Here is a 17939-nt window from a genome sequence, read left to right on the forward strand (position 1 = left end):
TTTTGAACACATTGAAGTGGGAATTCTGAGATTTGTACATGGTACCAGTTGTCTTGAATATGGTGCTTTCAAGACAACGGTGAACTCCGAAAAGAACGAGGTCAAATCATGACAGTGATTTTCAGGTCAGTGACCTTCAGGTTGGATGACTGTTCAAAACGATTTTTTCCCCCAAGTTCCCAGTTGTCTTGAACGCACTAAAGTCGGAGATGTCCGAGTTCTGAGTTGTTATGAATGCGAAATTTTTGTTCTCCAAGTGGAATGCCTCATATGTACATGGGAGGAGTCCACGTGAGACACAGTCGACTTCAAATTTGATTCGTTTGGGAAAATGTACATAATATTTTCTGTGTCGTCCACATACATCTGATTGGTCACTTGAAATCACTTTCTCCACACGATAGGCTGAGAAATGTCATGGAGGGGGAGCTCGGAATATATCCCTCCGCCCACACTGTCTTTGTTGTCGTTGGTGCTGTTTGATATGTGCTGAAGATTTTGGTGGCGCTGTAACACGGATGACAACCAACTAGCCTGGTAGTCCGTCGCAGCGGCAACAGCAGTTTTTCAACGGAGGAGAGTGTATCTGCGACGGCGAAGAGGAGCAAGGATTCACGGCCTCAATAATGGCTACTGAAACCACATCGTCCTGCACTGGCTCCAATTTACTGCAGCCGATAAGCGAGATAATCAATCTTCCTCTAGACCAGGTAAAACATATTTTTGAATTGATTATCTCCTTGGTTTTGGTGTACTGCTGTAGGTTAACTGGTTTTATTAGTGATGCAGAGATTGTAGCGTGCAGGCTACAATAACCTCATTGAATGCCGTCTTAATCAGAAAGTCAGAGACGTCATTCGCTAGATTGTTGCATTATTGTAAAAAATGTTTTAGGCCTACTAGATACTAATATTTTTACATTTTCGAAATGGTTGGAGAATTTGTTAACTTAAGCTTCTCGTGTATTGTTGAATTGTTTGGATTGTTAACTGTAGGATGTATTAGGCCTAACACTTGCTTATTGAAAGTTCCATTCATTCAACACTTTCCACCTAGGCTGCGCCACTGTTGCAAAACTTATAGGCCTATACTACCACGAATCGTTTTTTTTCCACACAGACAAAGCGGTCTACATTGACATCTTCTCAAGCGAGTAATTCATCAACCCTTTAAATCAATTAAATTGATACCAGTGTCTCTCCTAGCTAATCGCTTATTATTTAATGCGATTAGACTTGCCTACCACAATCAGTGTCCTGCTGTGTGTGACGTAGCCCACCAGTTGTGTAACAAGGTGTGGTCCATTGATAACTATTGCATATCGCGAGGGGTCGTTTTGACGTTAGCCTGCTAATGCTTGCATTCTAATCACATTTCCGTTTATCACACACACACACACACAGCGGACTTTGTTAATACTCTGCTGTGTCACTGTGAGCCCTCTCTTCAATCATATCAAACTGTATCTTCCAGAGATCCCCAGGGGTTGTGTACAGCAGCATATGAAAAAACAGTTGGTCCCTCCAAATATGTGATGGGGACAGTAACCCAATACTGTTTCAAATCAATATGAACACTCAACCTCGTGTCTCTTTGCTATCACTGAATTGTCCTTTTACGGAGTAGGGCTGGGCGGAATATCGTATTTTACTATATACCAGTATTGATGCATGGATAGGATTGTGTTTTTACTTCACCTTCTATAATTGTATTTACATGTTTGGTTTCTTAAATTTGATACGCATCTACTGCGCGTGTAATGTCCGTTTTTATAGTAAACTCGTTTGCTACTTGAGTCGTATTTCTCTCAACTGCTGCATGCCTCTACTCACACCAAACCCTGCCCCTCAAGGAGCGAGCAGTGGCTCCACCACGGAGTCACGAACACTTTCTTGCCGTTCACTCTGCAGTCTCCACGGTCAGACAGATGCAGTACTGTGTTGGTGACAACGACGCTGCTTTCCACAAGTGTTCAATAATTACTATTAGTTTGTATCTTGCTAGTTTGTCTTTTCTTAGCAAGTTGTTGCTAAAATCCATCTTGTTAGCCGCTAATGCTAATCGCTAGCTAGCTTTCTAAATGTTATAAGAGTCGGAGCAAACGCAGATGGCTAAAACAGCCTGGTGCTGGTGTAGGCCTAGCTAGCCTACCATTGCACAAACATTCCTATCTTAAATAAGAGCGGCATAGGTGAATCATGAATGTTACTACTTCAATGAGGTTTAACGGTGATTGGTATCCAATAAGTAGTCCGTCATTGTAAATAATAATTTGTTCTTAACTGACTTGCCTAGTTTAAAGGTTACATGTAAAATAAATAAATGTATTACCGCCACCTACTAGACTGGAGTATAACTCCCTTATACTTAAAATAAATAAATAAACAAAACCCTTACATCTAATCCTACACTCACTAAAAAGCCACCACCACACTCCACTATTTAAATCGATCTAGTCCTACCTCAGGCCAACTGCCTGAAAGGACGGGACACCACCACTCAACACACCCTGTAACTCTTTTGACATCAAGTCTCCTACACCCAATTACCTCTGCAGCTCGCCTCAACCTAAATTTTCTGCAATTTCGGTTCCATCCCTGCAGTACATTTGCTAACCATTATTATAAATGCTGACAACTTCTGCACTGCTCTAACCCTGGAAACCTCAACCTGTTTCTCTCACACCGGACATTTCTGAACCCTAGTCCCATCGGCACCCCGACAATTAACACGTACCATTACTTTTCCCAATGCTACACATTCCTTTGTCTCATGCCCTTCTGCACACTTCTCACCCTTAGGAACCTCCCTCATACACATGGCTGCCTAATGGCCATAGTCTTGACACCTGTAACAACGTAATGTATTTGGCACAAAAGCTCATACAGGATAACTTATACACAGTGCATTCGGAAAGTATTCATACCCCTTGACTTTCTCCACATTTTGTATCCTTATTCTAAAATGGCTTTGTTTCCCCCTTATCAGTCTACACACACTTCCCCTGTCTTTGATCAGGCATACAGCTCACTCTGCTTACTCTTTCTACCATTCTTCTTTAACAAACCATCTCCCTTTTCCCGCCATTCCTCCTCTGTATTCCAAGTATACGGCAGGGTAGCCTAGTGGTTAGTGTTGGACTAGTAACCGGAAGGTTGCAAGTTCGAATTCCCGAGCTGACAAGGTACAAATCTGTTGTTCTGCCCCTGAACAAGGCAGTTAACCCACTGTTCCTAGGCCGTCATTGAAAATTAGGATTAGTTCTTAACTGTCTTGCCTAGTTAAATAAATAAAAATACGTCTCCTTATGAATATAGTGCACTTCTCCGGGCATACATCTTGTTCTCGCCCTCTCAAGGGATGCCGTTTTCCTTCTCTCCAGCCCGTCCAGACACAACAACGCATGGCTATGTTATCTCTCTCTCCTCTTATCTCTGTTGGCTTGCATATTTACAAAATGGGGAAGAGTATTCTGCACAAAATATCTTTAATCTCAGTCGCACTCAGCAGGGAGAAAAATGATGAATAGCATGGGCAGGGATCTGCCATCAGATTGTCCACATCAGGTGAAGAGTTTGGTCATTGTGGTTTAAACAATAACACAATACATAATTAAATGGAATATAGGTAACAACATAGTGTCCAGCTCTAGAGTTGGCCACTCTTTACATAGCCAATGGCTGGTGGTCTATATTACCTTAGCTGTCTATGGCTCAAGTAGCTCTAAATTAAATGCAGTCACCTCCAAAATGATTGGCCCTTTAATAAAGATGAGCAAAACATTTTATACTGATATAACTACTCAGAGGAGACATTTTCTTAGACCATTCTTCCATACAGAATCTTTCCAGGTCCTTCATATACTTCGGTCTGTGCTTATGGACTGCCCTCATTTCAAACCACATGTTTTCAATGGGGTTCAAATCCAGAGACTGAGATGTCTTATTGCAAAATGTTGATATTGTGGTCATTTAACCATTTCTTTGTGGATTTGATGTGTGCTTGGGGTCATTGTTTTGCTGGAAGATCCACTTGTGGCCAAGTTTCAGCCTCCTGGCAGAGGCACACAGGTTTTTGGCTAAAATGTTATGGTACTTGGTAGTGTTCATGACGCTATTGTCCTAACAAGAGCCCTAGGACCAGTGGAAGCAAAACAAAATATCCACCACCATAGTTTACAGTAGGTATGAGGTTATTTTCTGCACATGTATCCATCTTTTGACGACAAACCCACCGCTGGTGTGTGTGACCAGTCTCTGCCGCTGAAAAGCATCCCCATAGCATGATGCTGCCACAGCCATGCTTCACGGTAGGGATGGTGTTAGACGGGTGATGAGCTGTGCCTGGCTTTCTCCCTACAGAGCGCTTTGCATTCAGGACAAAGAGTCAAATGTTTCTCATCAGACCACAGAATCTTTTGCCTTATGCTCTGATTCTTTCACGTGTGTTTTTGCAAACTCCAGGTGTGCTATCATGTGTATTATTTTTTTCTTCCCAGGAGTGGCCACTCTCCCATAAATCCCAGATTGGTGAGGTGCTGTAGACTGTCCTTCTGGCAGGTTCTCCCAGCTCAGCCAATGAACTCTCGTTCTTTCATAGTGTGCCTTGGGTTCTTGGTCACCTCCCTGACCAAGGTCCTGATTGCCCGGTTGCTCAGTTTGGTTGGATGGCCAGCTCTAGGCAGTCTGGGTAGTTCCATATTTCCCAATGATGGAGAGCACTGCTCTCGGAAACTTTAAACAGTCTTGAAATTGTTTTAAATTCATTACAATTCTGTCTTGGAGATCTATGGACAGTTCCTTGGACTTTAGTGTATTTTTTATTTAACTAGGCAAGTCAGTTAAGAACAAATTGTTATTTACATTGACGGCCTACCCCGGCCAAACCCTCCCCTGGCCAAACCCTCCCCTAACCCGGACGAGACTGGGCCAATTGTGCGCTGCCCTATGGGACTCCTGATCACGGCCGGTTGTGATACAGCCCAGGATCAAACCAGGGTCTGTAGTGATCAAATTTATTTATATAACCCTTCTTAGATCAGCTGATATCTCAAAGTGCTGGTCAGAAAACCAGCCTAAAACTCCAAACAGCAAGCAATGCAAGTGTAGAAGCACGGTGGCTAGAAAAAAAACTCCCTAGAAAGGCCAAAACCTAGGAAGGAACCAGGAGAGGAACCAGGCTATGAGGGGTGGCCAGTCCTCTTCTGGCTGTGCCGGGTGGAGATTATAACAGAACATGGCCAAGATGTTCAAATGTTCATAAATGACCAGCATGGTCAAATAATAATCACAGTGGTTGTCAAGGGTGCAACAGGTCAGCACCTCTACCGCTCCTGCTGTCTCTAGAGAGTTGAAAACAGCAGTTCTGGGACAGGTAGCCTGTCCGGTGATTCCTGAGATGCAGTGCCACTCTGGAGCCCTGATTGTAGTATAGTTTCTGACATGGACTATCAACTGTGGGACCGTTTTTTATATAGACTGGTGTGTTTTTCTAAATGTCCAAACAATTGAATTGGCAACAGGTGTACTCCAATCAAGTGGTAGTCGTCTCAAGGAAATTGATTGTACCTGAGCTCCATTTGGAGTGTCATGGCGAGGGGTATGAGTACTTATGTAAATTTGATATTTATGTCACATTTATTGAAAATTAAATACAACATTTCTGAAAACATGTTTCCACTTTCTCATTATGTATGTATGTATCTATCTAGGCTCATCCATTTTGAATTCAGGCTGTAACACAACAATGTGGGATAAGTCAAGGGGTATGAATACTTTCTGGAAGCACTATCAGTCCTATGGGTTCTACTTCACTTGCATGAGTCATGATTTTCTGCCATTCATTGATGTCATGTTTCAGAACGCCCTATACAGCGAACACAGGAAGTACAGGAAATTAGAATTGGGTTAGATGCGCTTTACTCTTTTATGTGTGCATGAAAATATGAAGGAGCCGGTCGTTTGAAGTTGACGAGTGCCTTTTGCTTTGCCAACTGAACTTTAGCAATTACTCATATTAGCAAACTTATTTTCATTTCAAACGTAAAATTTCTCTAGTATAGGCTACTTATCGTGATGAATAAGTGTTCATTTTCTGGATGGTAAAACGTTTTCAGTGTATAGAAAAGATAATGGTACTATATATTTTTAAATAAGATTATTGATAATTGACAATCACATAAATAAAAACTTGACAGTCGGGGAGAATCTAAAATTGTCATTGCGTGGGGCCCCCCATTGATTTTACTTTTGAGTCACTCCGATAGCACAAGGCATAAGCAATGGAAAAATGTGTAGCATTGTAGGAAATTGACTTTAAAAGGGCAAACCATTTCTGCGGCCAAGAGGGCCTCTAAAACTGCGCCATTGGCCACGCCCGCTACCCCCTAACTTCGCTACCGATGTCGTAGTTCTGTAATGTGGGCAGTGTAATCTGAGTAGGCCCCAGCCAGCTCCCCTCCCTGCTTTCTTGGTGTAGGCCTGCTATGAAATTGGCTCTCCACATGAAGTGCTTTGGCCCCTTCTATACTTCTGTACCACACCCCTTTCACCCACACTGAGGCAAGCTTGTGTGGGTGGGACTTGTTATAGCATGCCTGCAGGTTGACATACTCTTGGTAATGTGATCACCTGTCTGGCTTTAAAGGAAGTCTTTGGTCTAGCTTGTCATGCTGAGAAGTTCTTATTAGGATAGGTTGTTCAACATAATTAGCCTAGTTCTATGGTTAGTCAAATGAATAGCCTAGGGGTTTCTCGTAGGCCCATTGGCATTAGTATGAGTCACTGCACAAGTGTTCATTCTGTGTAACATATCATTGACCATTGCCTGGGGGCCAGGAGTGGCCCGTGAGTGTCACAGGAATTCCAGATATGCAACCAGGTATTGTTGCTCTATAATGACATGTTCTGGCAACACTGTCATTTGACCACATGCCTAATCCCGTGCTGTGAAATAGCGTTTATAATCCAAACCCTGCATTCCTTAATAGGGTAATTATTGTTGTGGTTTCATCTTTTTCCATATTAGTCCATCTGCTGTAATAACTGGTGCAAATAGCATTAGTGTAGAATTGTTTAAGAAAGCTGTGTCTGATTGGTCGTGAATGCACTCTCTTTAGAATGATGTATGTTCAAGTAAACCGCTTGGCTGAGTCGGGCCTCTCGCTCCTTCATCTTTGTCAAACATCAGCATGACTACGTTCCAATTAGAGAGGGAGAGAAGGAAACACTCCCAGAGTAATATTTAGCTTTTCGTGTGAAAATCATTGGTGTCGTGACACTTTTCTAAGCAATGGCTGAACTGAATGTGTCAATGTCACACAGCAAAGTACATAGATCACTATATTTGTTAACTCCACAGCATTTCTTATAATACATTATGGTAATAGTAAATTATGAAATTCAATTTTACCCTTCCATGTACCTCCTTGAGAAAGTAGTGGACTCTGAGGCCCTTAACCACACTACAATGCCAGACTTCAAGGCTTTTGTCAACTCTCGTATGACGCTGACCAGCCTGTTACAATGAAGTCGTAAGCCTCAGAACGCCAATGCTCTAAGGCAGGGGTTTACTCTGCAGCGCTGGGACTTTTCCTCTGGAGAAAGCATACTTTGTACCAATGATGCTTCACATTGTATGTTTAAAGCATTCACTACTAATGAAGAACTACTCTGCTCTGTGGTTTTATTGGAATACAGTTTAATGCACATAATGTGATTGTTGTGGATAGTCAGGGTAATATAATAGTTTAAAACATGTCCATGCTTTGCAAGAAGTGTGATTTCTGTAATCTGTTTACATGGACACATCTGAAATCAGGCTACTGATGGGCCTTTTGATAAATGCAGAAAATTACCAATCAAAATAAACGTTCTACCACAGTGACTGTTGTTTCTGTGAAGACTTTTTGATTCGGAGTTCGGACATATAAAGTTTGAAAACTATAAGATGCATACTTATAGTTTTTAAGAACTCACTTCACTCGCGCATAAGAGGGAGGCTTGCGCTACCTGGTGCTGGCACATACGCAGCTCATATACACCGCTGTAATGCCTATCAAGCTGTTTACATGTCCTAATCATTGGAAATATTGCTCAGAAAACTAGGTATTTTAATCGGTGTATACTTCAATTATGACTTCCATTTTAAGTTCAGCAGAGCAAGGTGTTGACATGACTAATGCCTTACTTGGCCTTCTGCCATAATCAGTTTATTAAATTGTTAGTGTGCATGTAAAAGTTGTCTGTGGTTTTATTTCTCCATGTCTGTAAGACCAGCCTTCTCTTGTTGCTGCTCCGCTTGCTATGGGCCTGCTGTGTTGTCACCTCCCTCTGTGGTTTATAATGGAGGAAGGCTGGTTGCTAGCCCCCTAGTGATGGCTCAGTAATGGAGGAAGGCTGGTCCCTAGCCCCGTAGTGGTAGTTCAGTAATGGAGGAAGGCTGGTCCCTAGCCCCGTAGTGGTAGCTCAGTAATGGAGGAAGGCTGGTTGCTGATCCCTAGTGGTGGCTCAGTAATGGAGGAAGGCTGGTCCCTAGCCCCGTAGTGGTAGCTCAGTAATGGAGGAAGGCTGGTCCCTAGCCCCGTAGTGGTAGCTCAGTAATGGAGGAAGGCTGGTCCCTAGCCCCGTAGTGGTAGCTCAGTAATGGAGGAAGGGTCCCTGGCCCCGTCTCAGTAATGGAGGAAGGCAGGTCCCTAGCCCCGTAGTGGTAGCTCAGTAATGGAGGAAGGCTGGTTGCTGGTCCCTAGCCCCCTAGTGGTAGCTTAGTAATGGAGGAAGGCTGGTTGCTAGCCCCCTAGTGATGGCTCAGTAATGGAGGAATGCTTGTTGTGGTTGCTAGTCCCTAGCCCAGTAGTAATGGCTCAGGGACTGAAAGCCTGATCCCTGATTTCTCAGGGGAGGCTCATTCCCTTCCCTGCTCTCTCTAATTGGTGCACCTCAGGGGAGTATATTTGTTCCAATAGATTTTTTTTTTGCTGCTTACTTATGTGTAGTGCTACAGATGTACTGAAGAAGGATGATGAGCCAGTGTGATTTCTCCAGGGATATGGTTAGTGTTGGTCATAATATAAGAGCTCCTAAGGAGCTTGAGGAGCAAACTCATAGCCCAAAACTTAACATGGTGTAACTATTGCCCAAGGACCTGCATTCATTTGGCTACAGTTCTCATATTGGATTAGTACTGACCAGAACACTATCAATTGTTCAATTGAGGTTTTATTGAATTCTCAGTAAGTCGACCGCACAATTTTATAAAACTACAAGAAGGACCAGGACCTCCCCCCTAGTATTACTCGTCATTATTCCAAAGGCCAATCACACTCAGATCAATCAATTGGGAATTAAGTTATATAACCTGTATTGATCAGATTTGGCCTTACTACGTAAGGTGAAATAATAAATAAAATATACACTACCGTTCAGAAGTTTGGGGTCACTTAGAAATGTCCTTGTTTTTGAAAGAAAAGCCCCCCATTTAAAATAACATCAATTTGATCAGAAATACAGTGTAGACATTGTTAATGTTGTAAATGACTATTGTAGCTGGAAACGGCTTTATTTAAAAACAAATTAAAAAATAATGGGCGTACAGAGGCCCATTATCAGCAACCATCACTCCTGTGTTCCAATGGTACGTTAGCTAAGCCAAGTTTATTTAATAAAGGCTAATTGATCATTAGAAAACCCTTTTGCAATTATGTTAGCACAGCTAAAAACTGTTGTCCTGATTTAAAGAAGCAATACAACTGGCCTTCTTTAGACTAGTTGAGTATCTGGCGCATCAGTATTTGTGGGTTTGATTAGAAGCTCAAAATGGCCAGAAACAAAGCACTTCTGAAACTCGTCAGTCTATTCTTGTTCTGAGAAATGAAGGCTATTCCATGTGAGAAATTGCCAAGAAACTGAAGATCTCATACAACGCTGTGTACCACTTCCTTCAAAGCGCAAACGGGCTCTAACCAGAATAGGAAGCGTGGGAGGCCCCGGTGCACAACTGAGCAAGAGGACAAGTACATTAGTGTCTAGTTTGAGAAACAGACGCCTTACAAGGCCTCAACTGGCAGCTTCATTAAATAGTAACTCAAAACACCAGTCAACATCAACAGTGAAGAGGCGACTCGGATGCTGGCCTTCTAGGCAGAGTTCCTCTGTACCGTGTATGTGTTATTTTGCCCATCTTGATCTTTTATTTTTATTGGCCAGTCTGAGATATGGCTTTTTCTTTGCAACTCTGCCTAGAAGGCCACCATCCCGGAGTCGCCTCTTCACTGTTGACTTTGACTGGTGTTTTGCGTTACTATTTAATGAAGCTGCCAGTTGAGGGCTTGTAAGGCGTCTGTTTCTCAAACTAGACACTAATGTACTTGTCCTCTTGCTCAGTTGTGCACCGGGGCCTCCCACGCTTCCTATTCTGGTTAGAGCCCTAAAAAGGCCAAAACAGGGAGAGGAACTGGGCTATGAGGGGTGGCCAGTCCTCTTCTGGCTGTGCTGGGTGGAGATTATAACAGAACATGGCCAAGTTGTTAAAATGTTCATAAATGACCAGCATGGTCAAATAATAATAATCACAGTAGTTGTCGAGGGTGCAACAAGTCAGCACCTCAGGAGTAAATGTCAGTTGGTTTTTCCTAGCCGATCATTAAGAGTATCTCTACCGCTGCTGCTGTCTCTAGAGAGTTGATAACAGCAGGTCTGGGACAGGTAGTACGTCCGGTGAACAGGTCAGGGTTCCATAGCCGCAGGCAGAACAGCCAGGTAGACTGGGGACAGCAAGGAGTCATCATGCCAGGTAGTCCTGAGGCGTGGTCCTAGGGCTCAGGTCCTCCAAGAGAATTAGAGAGCGCATACTTAAATTCACACAGGACACCAGATAAGACAGGAGAAGCACTCCAGATATAACAAACTGACCCTAGCCCCCCCACACATAAACTACTGCAGCATAAATACTGGAGGCTGAGACAGGAAGGGTCAGGAGATGCTGTGTCTTAGACCACTGCGCCTCTCAGGAGCCCCCAAGTGCTTATGTAACATTATCGTAGCCTGTAATACTATTAAGACTATTATACATAGTTTTTATGTTCTAGTCTACCATTTTCAAGCAATTATCAAAAGGGTTATTTAAACACTGTTGTTAAGCAGTTCAAATGAGAGATTCATTTGAATGCACTGTAGGCTTCAAAGGAACTAGCCTGCTTTTCGAAAAGTGGTGTTGTATAGGCGTCAGATATGAATGGCTTAATGTTTGTTCTCCACAGCCCCTGGCTCTGTGCTGAAAGGTTCTGTCCCATTTCTATGCACTTCAGCCACCCCTTTCTTGTGGCAAGGGGTATCCTAGCAACGAGCTATGTTATTTTCTGTGTTACTGGGGCAACCAAGGTTGTACAGTTTTAGAATGTTTATTCCTCTATTTATATTTTCTGCATGAAACCTGTGAGTTGGGTTATGTAGTTAACTGTAGTGTGGTGTTGAAGCCATCGGACCCCTGACCAGTCGACCTGCATGCTACGAAATACAAATGCTCTGCTTACTGATCCATAGGTAGCTAATTGGGCAACACTAATACTTAAAGGGAATCCAGTGAAACACTCATACATTGGTTGAATTGAAGTGACCTGTATGGTTTACAGTAAAATATCCTCCTGTGTATGACTTGCCTCCCAAGCATACTTTTGCAGCTTTCCGCCCAGCTATAAAAGGCCATATCTTCTCATGACCAACACTAGTTATCAGACTCCACTGTAAACCACTGTGACTCATGAATGTTGCCACTGTGGAAACTGAAAGCAAATGTTGCCAGGAGCTTAAATCTATTGAGTTACAGTAGCCTATTTTAGCCCAGTTAAAATAACATGGGCCTAAATGTACCTGTTGGTGTTGAGTACAGGTCTTGCTCTGTGTCTACCTTATACTATCTCACTCTGCATGTGGCTATTGAGGAATATCTATGTTGTTGAGGTGTTTCACCAGTTTTGAGTGTTAAAAACAATATGGGTTAACCGTAGCAATGAAGTCCTCTTGCTTGCACAGCATTCTGGGAACCTTTCCCCTCAAACATGCCATTAACTGCCAACGGCCACTGAAGTTAGCTTTTTATTTGATTTACAAAATCAATGTTCTGCTCCTTCCCTGACTTTTCCTAAATGCGTGTATTTTACACTGCTCATTTGTCAGAATTTTGAAATCACAGACAAAAGTATTTAGCCTTTTTACTTATTTAAATTGTTTGTCCCCCCCCCACACACACCTATTACGAATTTAACCCGCCAAGGCAATGTGCTGTATGACTTTGGTACCCAGCCAGGTACTGATGTGTGTCTCTCTCTCCTCTCTGAATGAATGAATGACAAATGAATGGGATGGGTGATACTTGTGCACCTTATTTCACAATTTAATTTGTGAAGTAAATTAATTATAAGAGGTTGAAGAGATTGATTTAATTTAGAAAGACAACATTAGTGTAATGATGCGTTTATCAGCAGCAAATCATTTCACTGTGTGCTTTGAGGGTTGATATCGTTCTCTTTAACATTTTACTTTGTAAAAAGAAGCTGTTTTACAGGACTGTTTTATTTACTGTAACTCTTTTACTAATCAAATGTATTGTCAGGGAAATGAAAACATGCCATGTGTTGCAGTTGGCCTTTAGAATAATGCAAAACATATCTGTGACTCTATCCAACTTCATGATCGGGAAACAAACAATGCCAGTCAGCTTGAACAGCCTGGCTATCGAAACTCATTTCACACATAAGAGTTAGACTATTGTCAATGTAATCTTTTCTATAGGCTGAGTGACCATATGAGGTCTATCAGGTGTCAAAATTGTACATGAAGAGATGGGCGCATCTTGTAATTTAACAGATGCAGGGAAAGAATCATCACTTTATCAAATCCTCCTTCAGCGTCGCATGCAGGTAAAACATCTTGATTTTTATATCGTATCAGAAAGGGCATGTTCTGGTGGTCTGGTGTTCTGGTGTTTCTCGGACACTTCCCTTTGTCAAATAATTCAAGAGGTGCAGCTCTATTTCCAAATGTCCCTTTTTCCAAGAATATCTGTGCTGTCCATGCATTCAGCACATGACCAGTCCCCTGGGTGGTCACCCCCTGCTCCGGCAAAGAAAACAACCTACTAACATAAACTCCTAATTTAAATATACTGTTTTTGCAATTCATCCTTTCCAATTGTTCATGCACTGGTGCTTTTCTTTATGAATACAGCAAATTAATGTCACCTGTGCATCTGGCTTGTTATCTTTTTGTTTCTACTTTGTCAAAAGAAGCTGTAGCTGGACTTTATTAATGTAACTCGATTACTAATCAAATGTACAAATGAAGTTGGTCAAATCGATTACACTAATGTTTTTATTTTAAGGGAAACTAAAATAGGCAATAGCCTGCTTTTTCTCGGACTTTGTAGAATTATACAAAACATATCCTTGATTCTAAACTTTTTTTTTTAAATTGAGAGGTATCTTAATGCAATGAATCCTTTTATAATTTCTGCACTATTTATCAAGCTGTTGGTGCTTATGTTTGCTGCACTTTTGGGTGTTGATATGCATCTGATGTGTATGCTAAAGGGCGCCCGGCAACGCTCCATAGCAGGTACTTATAAGCTGAAAGGACAGGCGGTTTGGTGTTAAACAGCCATTCAGTGGGATTGAGCTCTCCTCCACGGATGAACAAGACAACACTTAAACAATCACTGCCACTTCTCCTTTTCATTTTACACACTGAAGGGTTTAATTTGTCAGCTGACTGGGGATAGACTCCCTGTCTGTGGAATAACCTTCAGCAAAACTCAATAGTTGCCCATCACATGGCAGTCTAGGCCTACACCTTGTTGATGATGTCAGTGGTTTCTCTGCTGTGCTTGCTATGATGAAGGTGGCCAACTTTGGTGCAAAACAGGAGTGTATATGTGGACTGTGTTGGGATGGTATGTTTTACATTTTGTAATGTATTGCCGTCTTGGCCAGGTCTCCTTTGCCAAAGACAATGTCTCAGTGGGCTTTTCCTGGTTAAATCAAATCACTACATTAAGATATACTATGATTATCTCTCTGTAAAGTATGACTGTCTAATGTGTGTTTTTGTTTGGCTTATGTACTTCCATTTCTGTAATTGTGTTGCATTGGATACACGTCATCTGAAGGCTAGTGTGATGTGAATGCTAATTGAGTGGGTTTACTGCGAGTGATGCTGCAGATTTTCCCAACCTCATATTCTCTGATGGAGCAGCTGACATAGGGGTGCTGCTTTGTCCACACTAGTCTTCACAGGTCCTAAAAGTTGGCCCTGTTCTGAAAAGGATCTGGGGCTTTCCCACCCGGACCTGATATTCATTACGTTTTTTAATATAGGGACACATTCCCAACGGACCCGAAGACATCTAGACCCGTTCTGTATAGACCTGATCGGATCTGGACCCGGTTCAAACCGAGTGAGGGAAGCAGCAGAAAAGTAATTTTCTAAAGCTACTTTATTAACCAAAGCGGGAGAGGGATTCATGTTCTTCCGGACAAGTCAGTTAAAATAACCCGCCTGATACCCGTGACAATCCTAGAGCAGACATTATTTAGAATTATGGATCCCGGCTCGGTCTCAGTATTCGGGTACAGGTGGATCCATGAGGACCTCTAGTCCACACACACTCCCAATGGACAGATGGCGAACGCGTTCACTCTGACCAGTAACATCAAGGCCTCTTTGGAAGTGTCCAGGGTGTCCAGCTGTTCATTTAGGACGCTTAAAATGCCTGTCGTGGTGCTCGTTGGTTGTGACCACAAACTAAAATTAAACCCCTGCCGAGACAATGCAAATCAAAAAAAACATTTAAAGGGTAATTTATCCTGGTAGAGGTAGAGAAAAACAAGTAGGCTGGCTTCTCAGAAAAGTTCTCTTCTAGTCTTCCTTTCTTTTAACACAAAGTCACCCCATGGAAATTCCCCCACCAATGCCCCTTCACAGATGGGATTTTGAAATCCCCACACCACTTTGGACAAGGGATATTTGCATACCCTGATGCAAGCAAATAGTTTCAAAGGTACAAACAGAATATCTAACATGACGATAGCCAAAAGCAGGCTAGCGGTCTGACTTGGGTTGCTTGCAAGGGTCACAGAATGAGTAAAAGAAAGCTGTTAGGTCGAAGCACCAAGGAGCATGACTTACAGAAACCAAAGTCCTTCCTGTCTTCTTTATCTTAAGAGAAAATGAGGAAGTAAGGCGGTAGGTACATTTAAGGGTATAAACCAGTGGTCACCAAACTGCGGGCCGGATACGGCCCGTCAGCACATTTGGCCCGGCCCTCTGAACAATACCAGAGACGCTATCGAATTTTTTTCCTATTTGGCCTCCAGAAAAAAAATCCTAGGCCCGGCCCTGTCAAAGAGAGAACGGAATAATGGCGAAAAGGTTAGGTAAGAGAAAGTGATTCAGAATGCAGGGTATTTAACCTGCAGTGGACAAACAATTTTTTTTTTGTTCAATGCAAAGAAAAGGCTGTTTGTCTCATCTGTCAAGAGACGGCGGCGGTATTCAAAGAATACAATCTTCGCCGACACTATGAATCCCGTCACAAAGACAAGTACGATAGCTTGCAAGGCCAAATACGAGCAGACAAACTCTCAAAGCTAAAAAGTGGACTACTATCTCAGCAGAATACATTTGTACGCCAAGCTCAGCTGAACCAGGCATCCGTTCGGGCCAGCTTTCGGGTTGCTAAACTGATAGCAAGAAGCGGTAAGCCTTTCACTGACGGAGAGTTTGTTAAGAAATGTATGGATGCTGTCGCGGAGGAGGTGTGTTCCCGAGAAGAAAGATGCATTTAATGCCGTAAGTCTGTCGGCGAGTACAATCACCAGACGCGTTGAAGAAATCGGGAGTAATGTATATGCCCAGCTGCAGCAGAAGACGAAAGAATTTGACTTTTTTCATTAGCACTGGATGAGAGCACGGACGTGCAAGACACAGCGCAACTGCTCATTTTTATTCGTGGAGTTAGCGCAAACTTTGAGATATGCGAGGAGCTGGCAGCCCTCCAAAGTCTCAAAGGGACTACAACGGGAGAGGATATTTTTGACAAAGTGTGCCAAACCATGGAGAAGTTGGACCTGGACTGGTCAAAGCTAGCTAGCATCACGACTGACGGGGCTCCTAGCATGGTGGGCGAAACTCGCGGTCTAATAGGACGCATGAACCGGGAGTTGGAAAAAGGGGTCTCACCGCCCCGCTCGAGTCCACTGCCTAATTCACCAGCAAGCACTGTGCTGCAAAGTGTTGAAGTGGGATTCTGTAATGAAGGTTGTGGTGTCGTGCATAAACTTCATCAGAGCAAAGGGACTTAAACACAGGCAGTTCCAAGAATTCCTGTCTGAACTGGAGTCTACGCACGGAGATGTGCTGTACTACACAGAGGTCCGATGGCTGAGCCGGGGCAGAGTTTTGAGGCGTGTTTACGAGCTGCTACCCGAAATTAACGCATTTCTTCATTTAAAAGACAAAACGGTCCCAGAGCTGATCGACCCAGAATGGAAATGGCACCTCGCATTTTTAACAGACGTGACAGAAATACTTAACAGCCTTAACTTGCAGCTACAAGGAGAGGGGAAACTCATTTGCGACATGTATTCACACATAAAAGCATTTGAGGTGAAATTAGCGCTGCTTTTGGAACAAGTGAAAAAGCGCAACTTCGTCCATCTTCCTGCTACCCAAAACCTGTCGACAGAGAACCCAGCGGTCCCGTTCCCAGCTGAAAAGTGCGTGGAAGCACTGGAAATGCTGAAGGCGGAGTTCGGTGTGCGATTCAGTGAACTACATGTTCATGCAAAAGAAATCAGTCTTTTTCAGAACCCCTTTGTTGCCGACATTGATGAAGCCCAGCCTTCATATCAGTTTGAGTTGGCTGAGTTACAGAACTGTGATGTTCTGAAAGACTCATTCAAGCCCAACAGTCTCATTGACTTCTATGCCGCCCTCCCAAACGACACATATCCAAACATCAAAAAACACGCAATGAAAATGTCCACAGTTTTTGGCAGCACGTATATCTGCGAGAACCTTTTCTCGCATGAAACTGCTGAAAACCCCGATGAGATCAAGATTGACAGATGAACATTTGCATCAGTGCTTGAGACTGGCTGTAACTAGAATGGAACCTGATATTCAACTTCTCACCAGCCAGATGCAGGCCCACAGTTCACACTGATGAACATACATAGGTAAGCTCACTTTTCTGACTTGAATGAGTCATTCTGAGCATAAACAAATATAATCATAATAAAATCTACTGGGATAAAATCCATCTTTACAACCATACTGGTAGTGAAATGTATTGTGCTGTATCACTTAGTTCAGTTTCTCAACCTGCTTCTTTTGTGGTTTTCACAGGGAAGTTGATGAGAGAGAGCTGCAAACAGCGGTGTCTACAAGCCTACTGGAACCTACAAAAGGATTATAAGGAAGGAACACAAGAACTTTAAGAGACTGCTCATATGTGTCAGAGATTCTGCTCTGACAACTGAGCTGAACTTTTATCTGTTAAGATTGTGCATGGCACGACAGAAAGTTAATGTTCCATGGCTTTTTTTTCTATGAAGAACCCAAAGTTATTTAGTTATTATTTATTTCCTGTTTTTTCTGTGAAGAACTCAGAGGGTTATTTAGTTATTATTTATTTCATTAATAGTGTTATTATTTGTTTCCTGACTTTTTTTCTGTAAAGAACCTGGAAAGGGTTATTTGGTTATGTGTGGCTTTCTGGAAAACAATAATTTTTTTAAGGTCCCCTACGATCGTCACACTTTTTCTGTTACAAACTGACACCGCCCCCATCAGAGAAGGGAAAAGTTATGTGGCCCTCACAGGAAAAAGTTTGGGGACCCCTGGTATAAACGCTGCAGTAGACCATCAGTGGTGATGGATTTCAAAACC

General features: G+C 42.7%; 1 protein-coding gene across 1 annotated transcript in view; it reads left to right on the forward strand.

The window, feature by feature from the left end:
• The first annotated feature begins 458 nt into the window (after positions 1-458).
• Positions 459-17939, forward strand: part of LOC115146391 (lysophospholipid acyltransferase 2-like) — an 85379-nt gene continuing 67898 nt past the window's right edge. Inside the window, exon 1 of the mRNA XM_029688435.2 lies at positions 459-710. Within this exon, the coding sequence (XP_029544295.1) occupies positions 627-710 (84 nt within the window). The 5' untranslated portion in view covers positions 459-626. The remainder of the gene's footprint in view (positions 711-17939) is intronic.

The sequence above is a fragment of the Oncorhynchus nerka genome, linkage group LG18, assembly GCF_034236695.1.
Source record: "Oncorhynchus nerka isolate Pitt River linkage group LG18, Oner_Uvic_2.0, whole genome shotgun sequence".
Classification (NCBI taxonomy): domain Eukaryota; kingdom Metazoa; phylum Chordata; class Actinopteri; order Salmoniformes; family Salmonidae; genus Oncorhynchus; species Oncorhynchus nerka.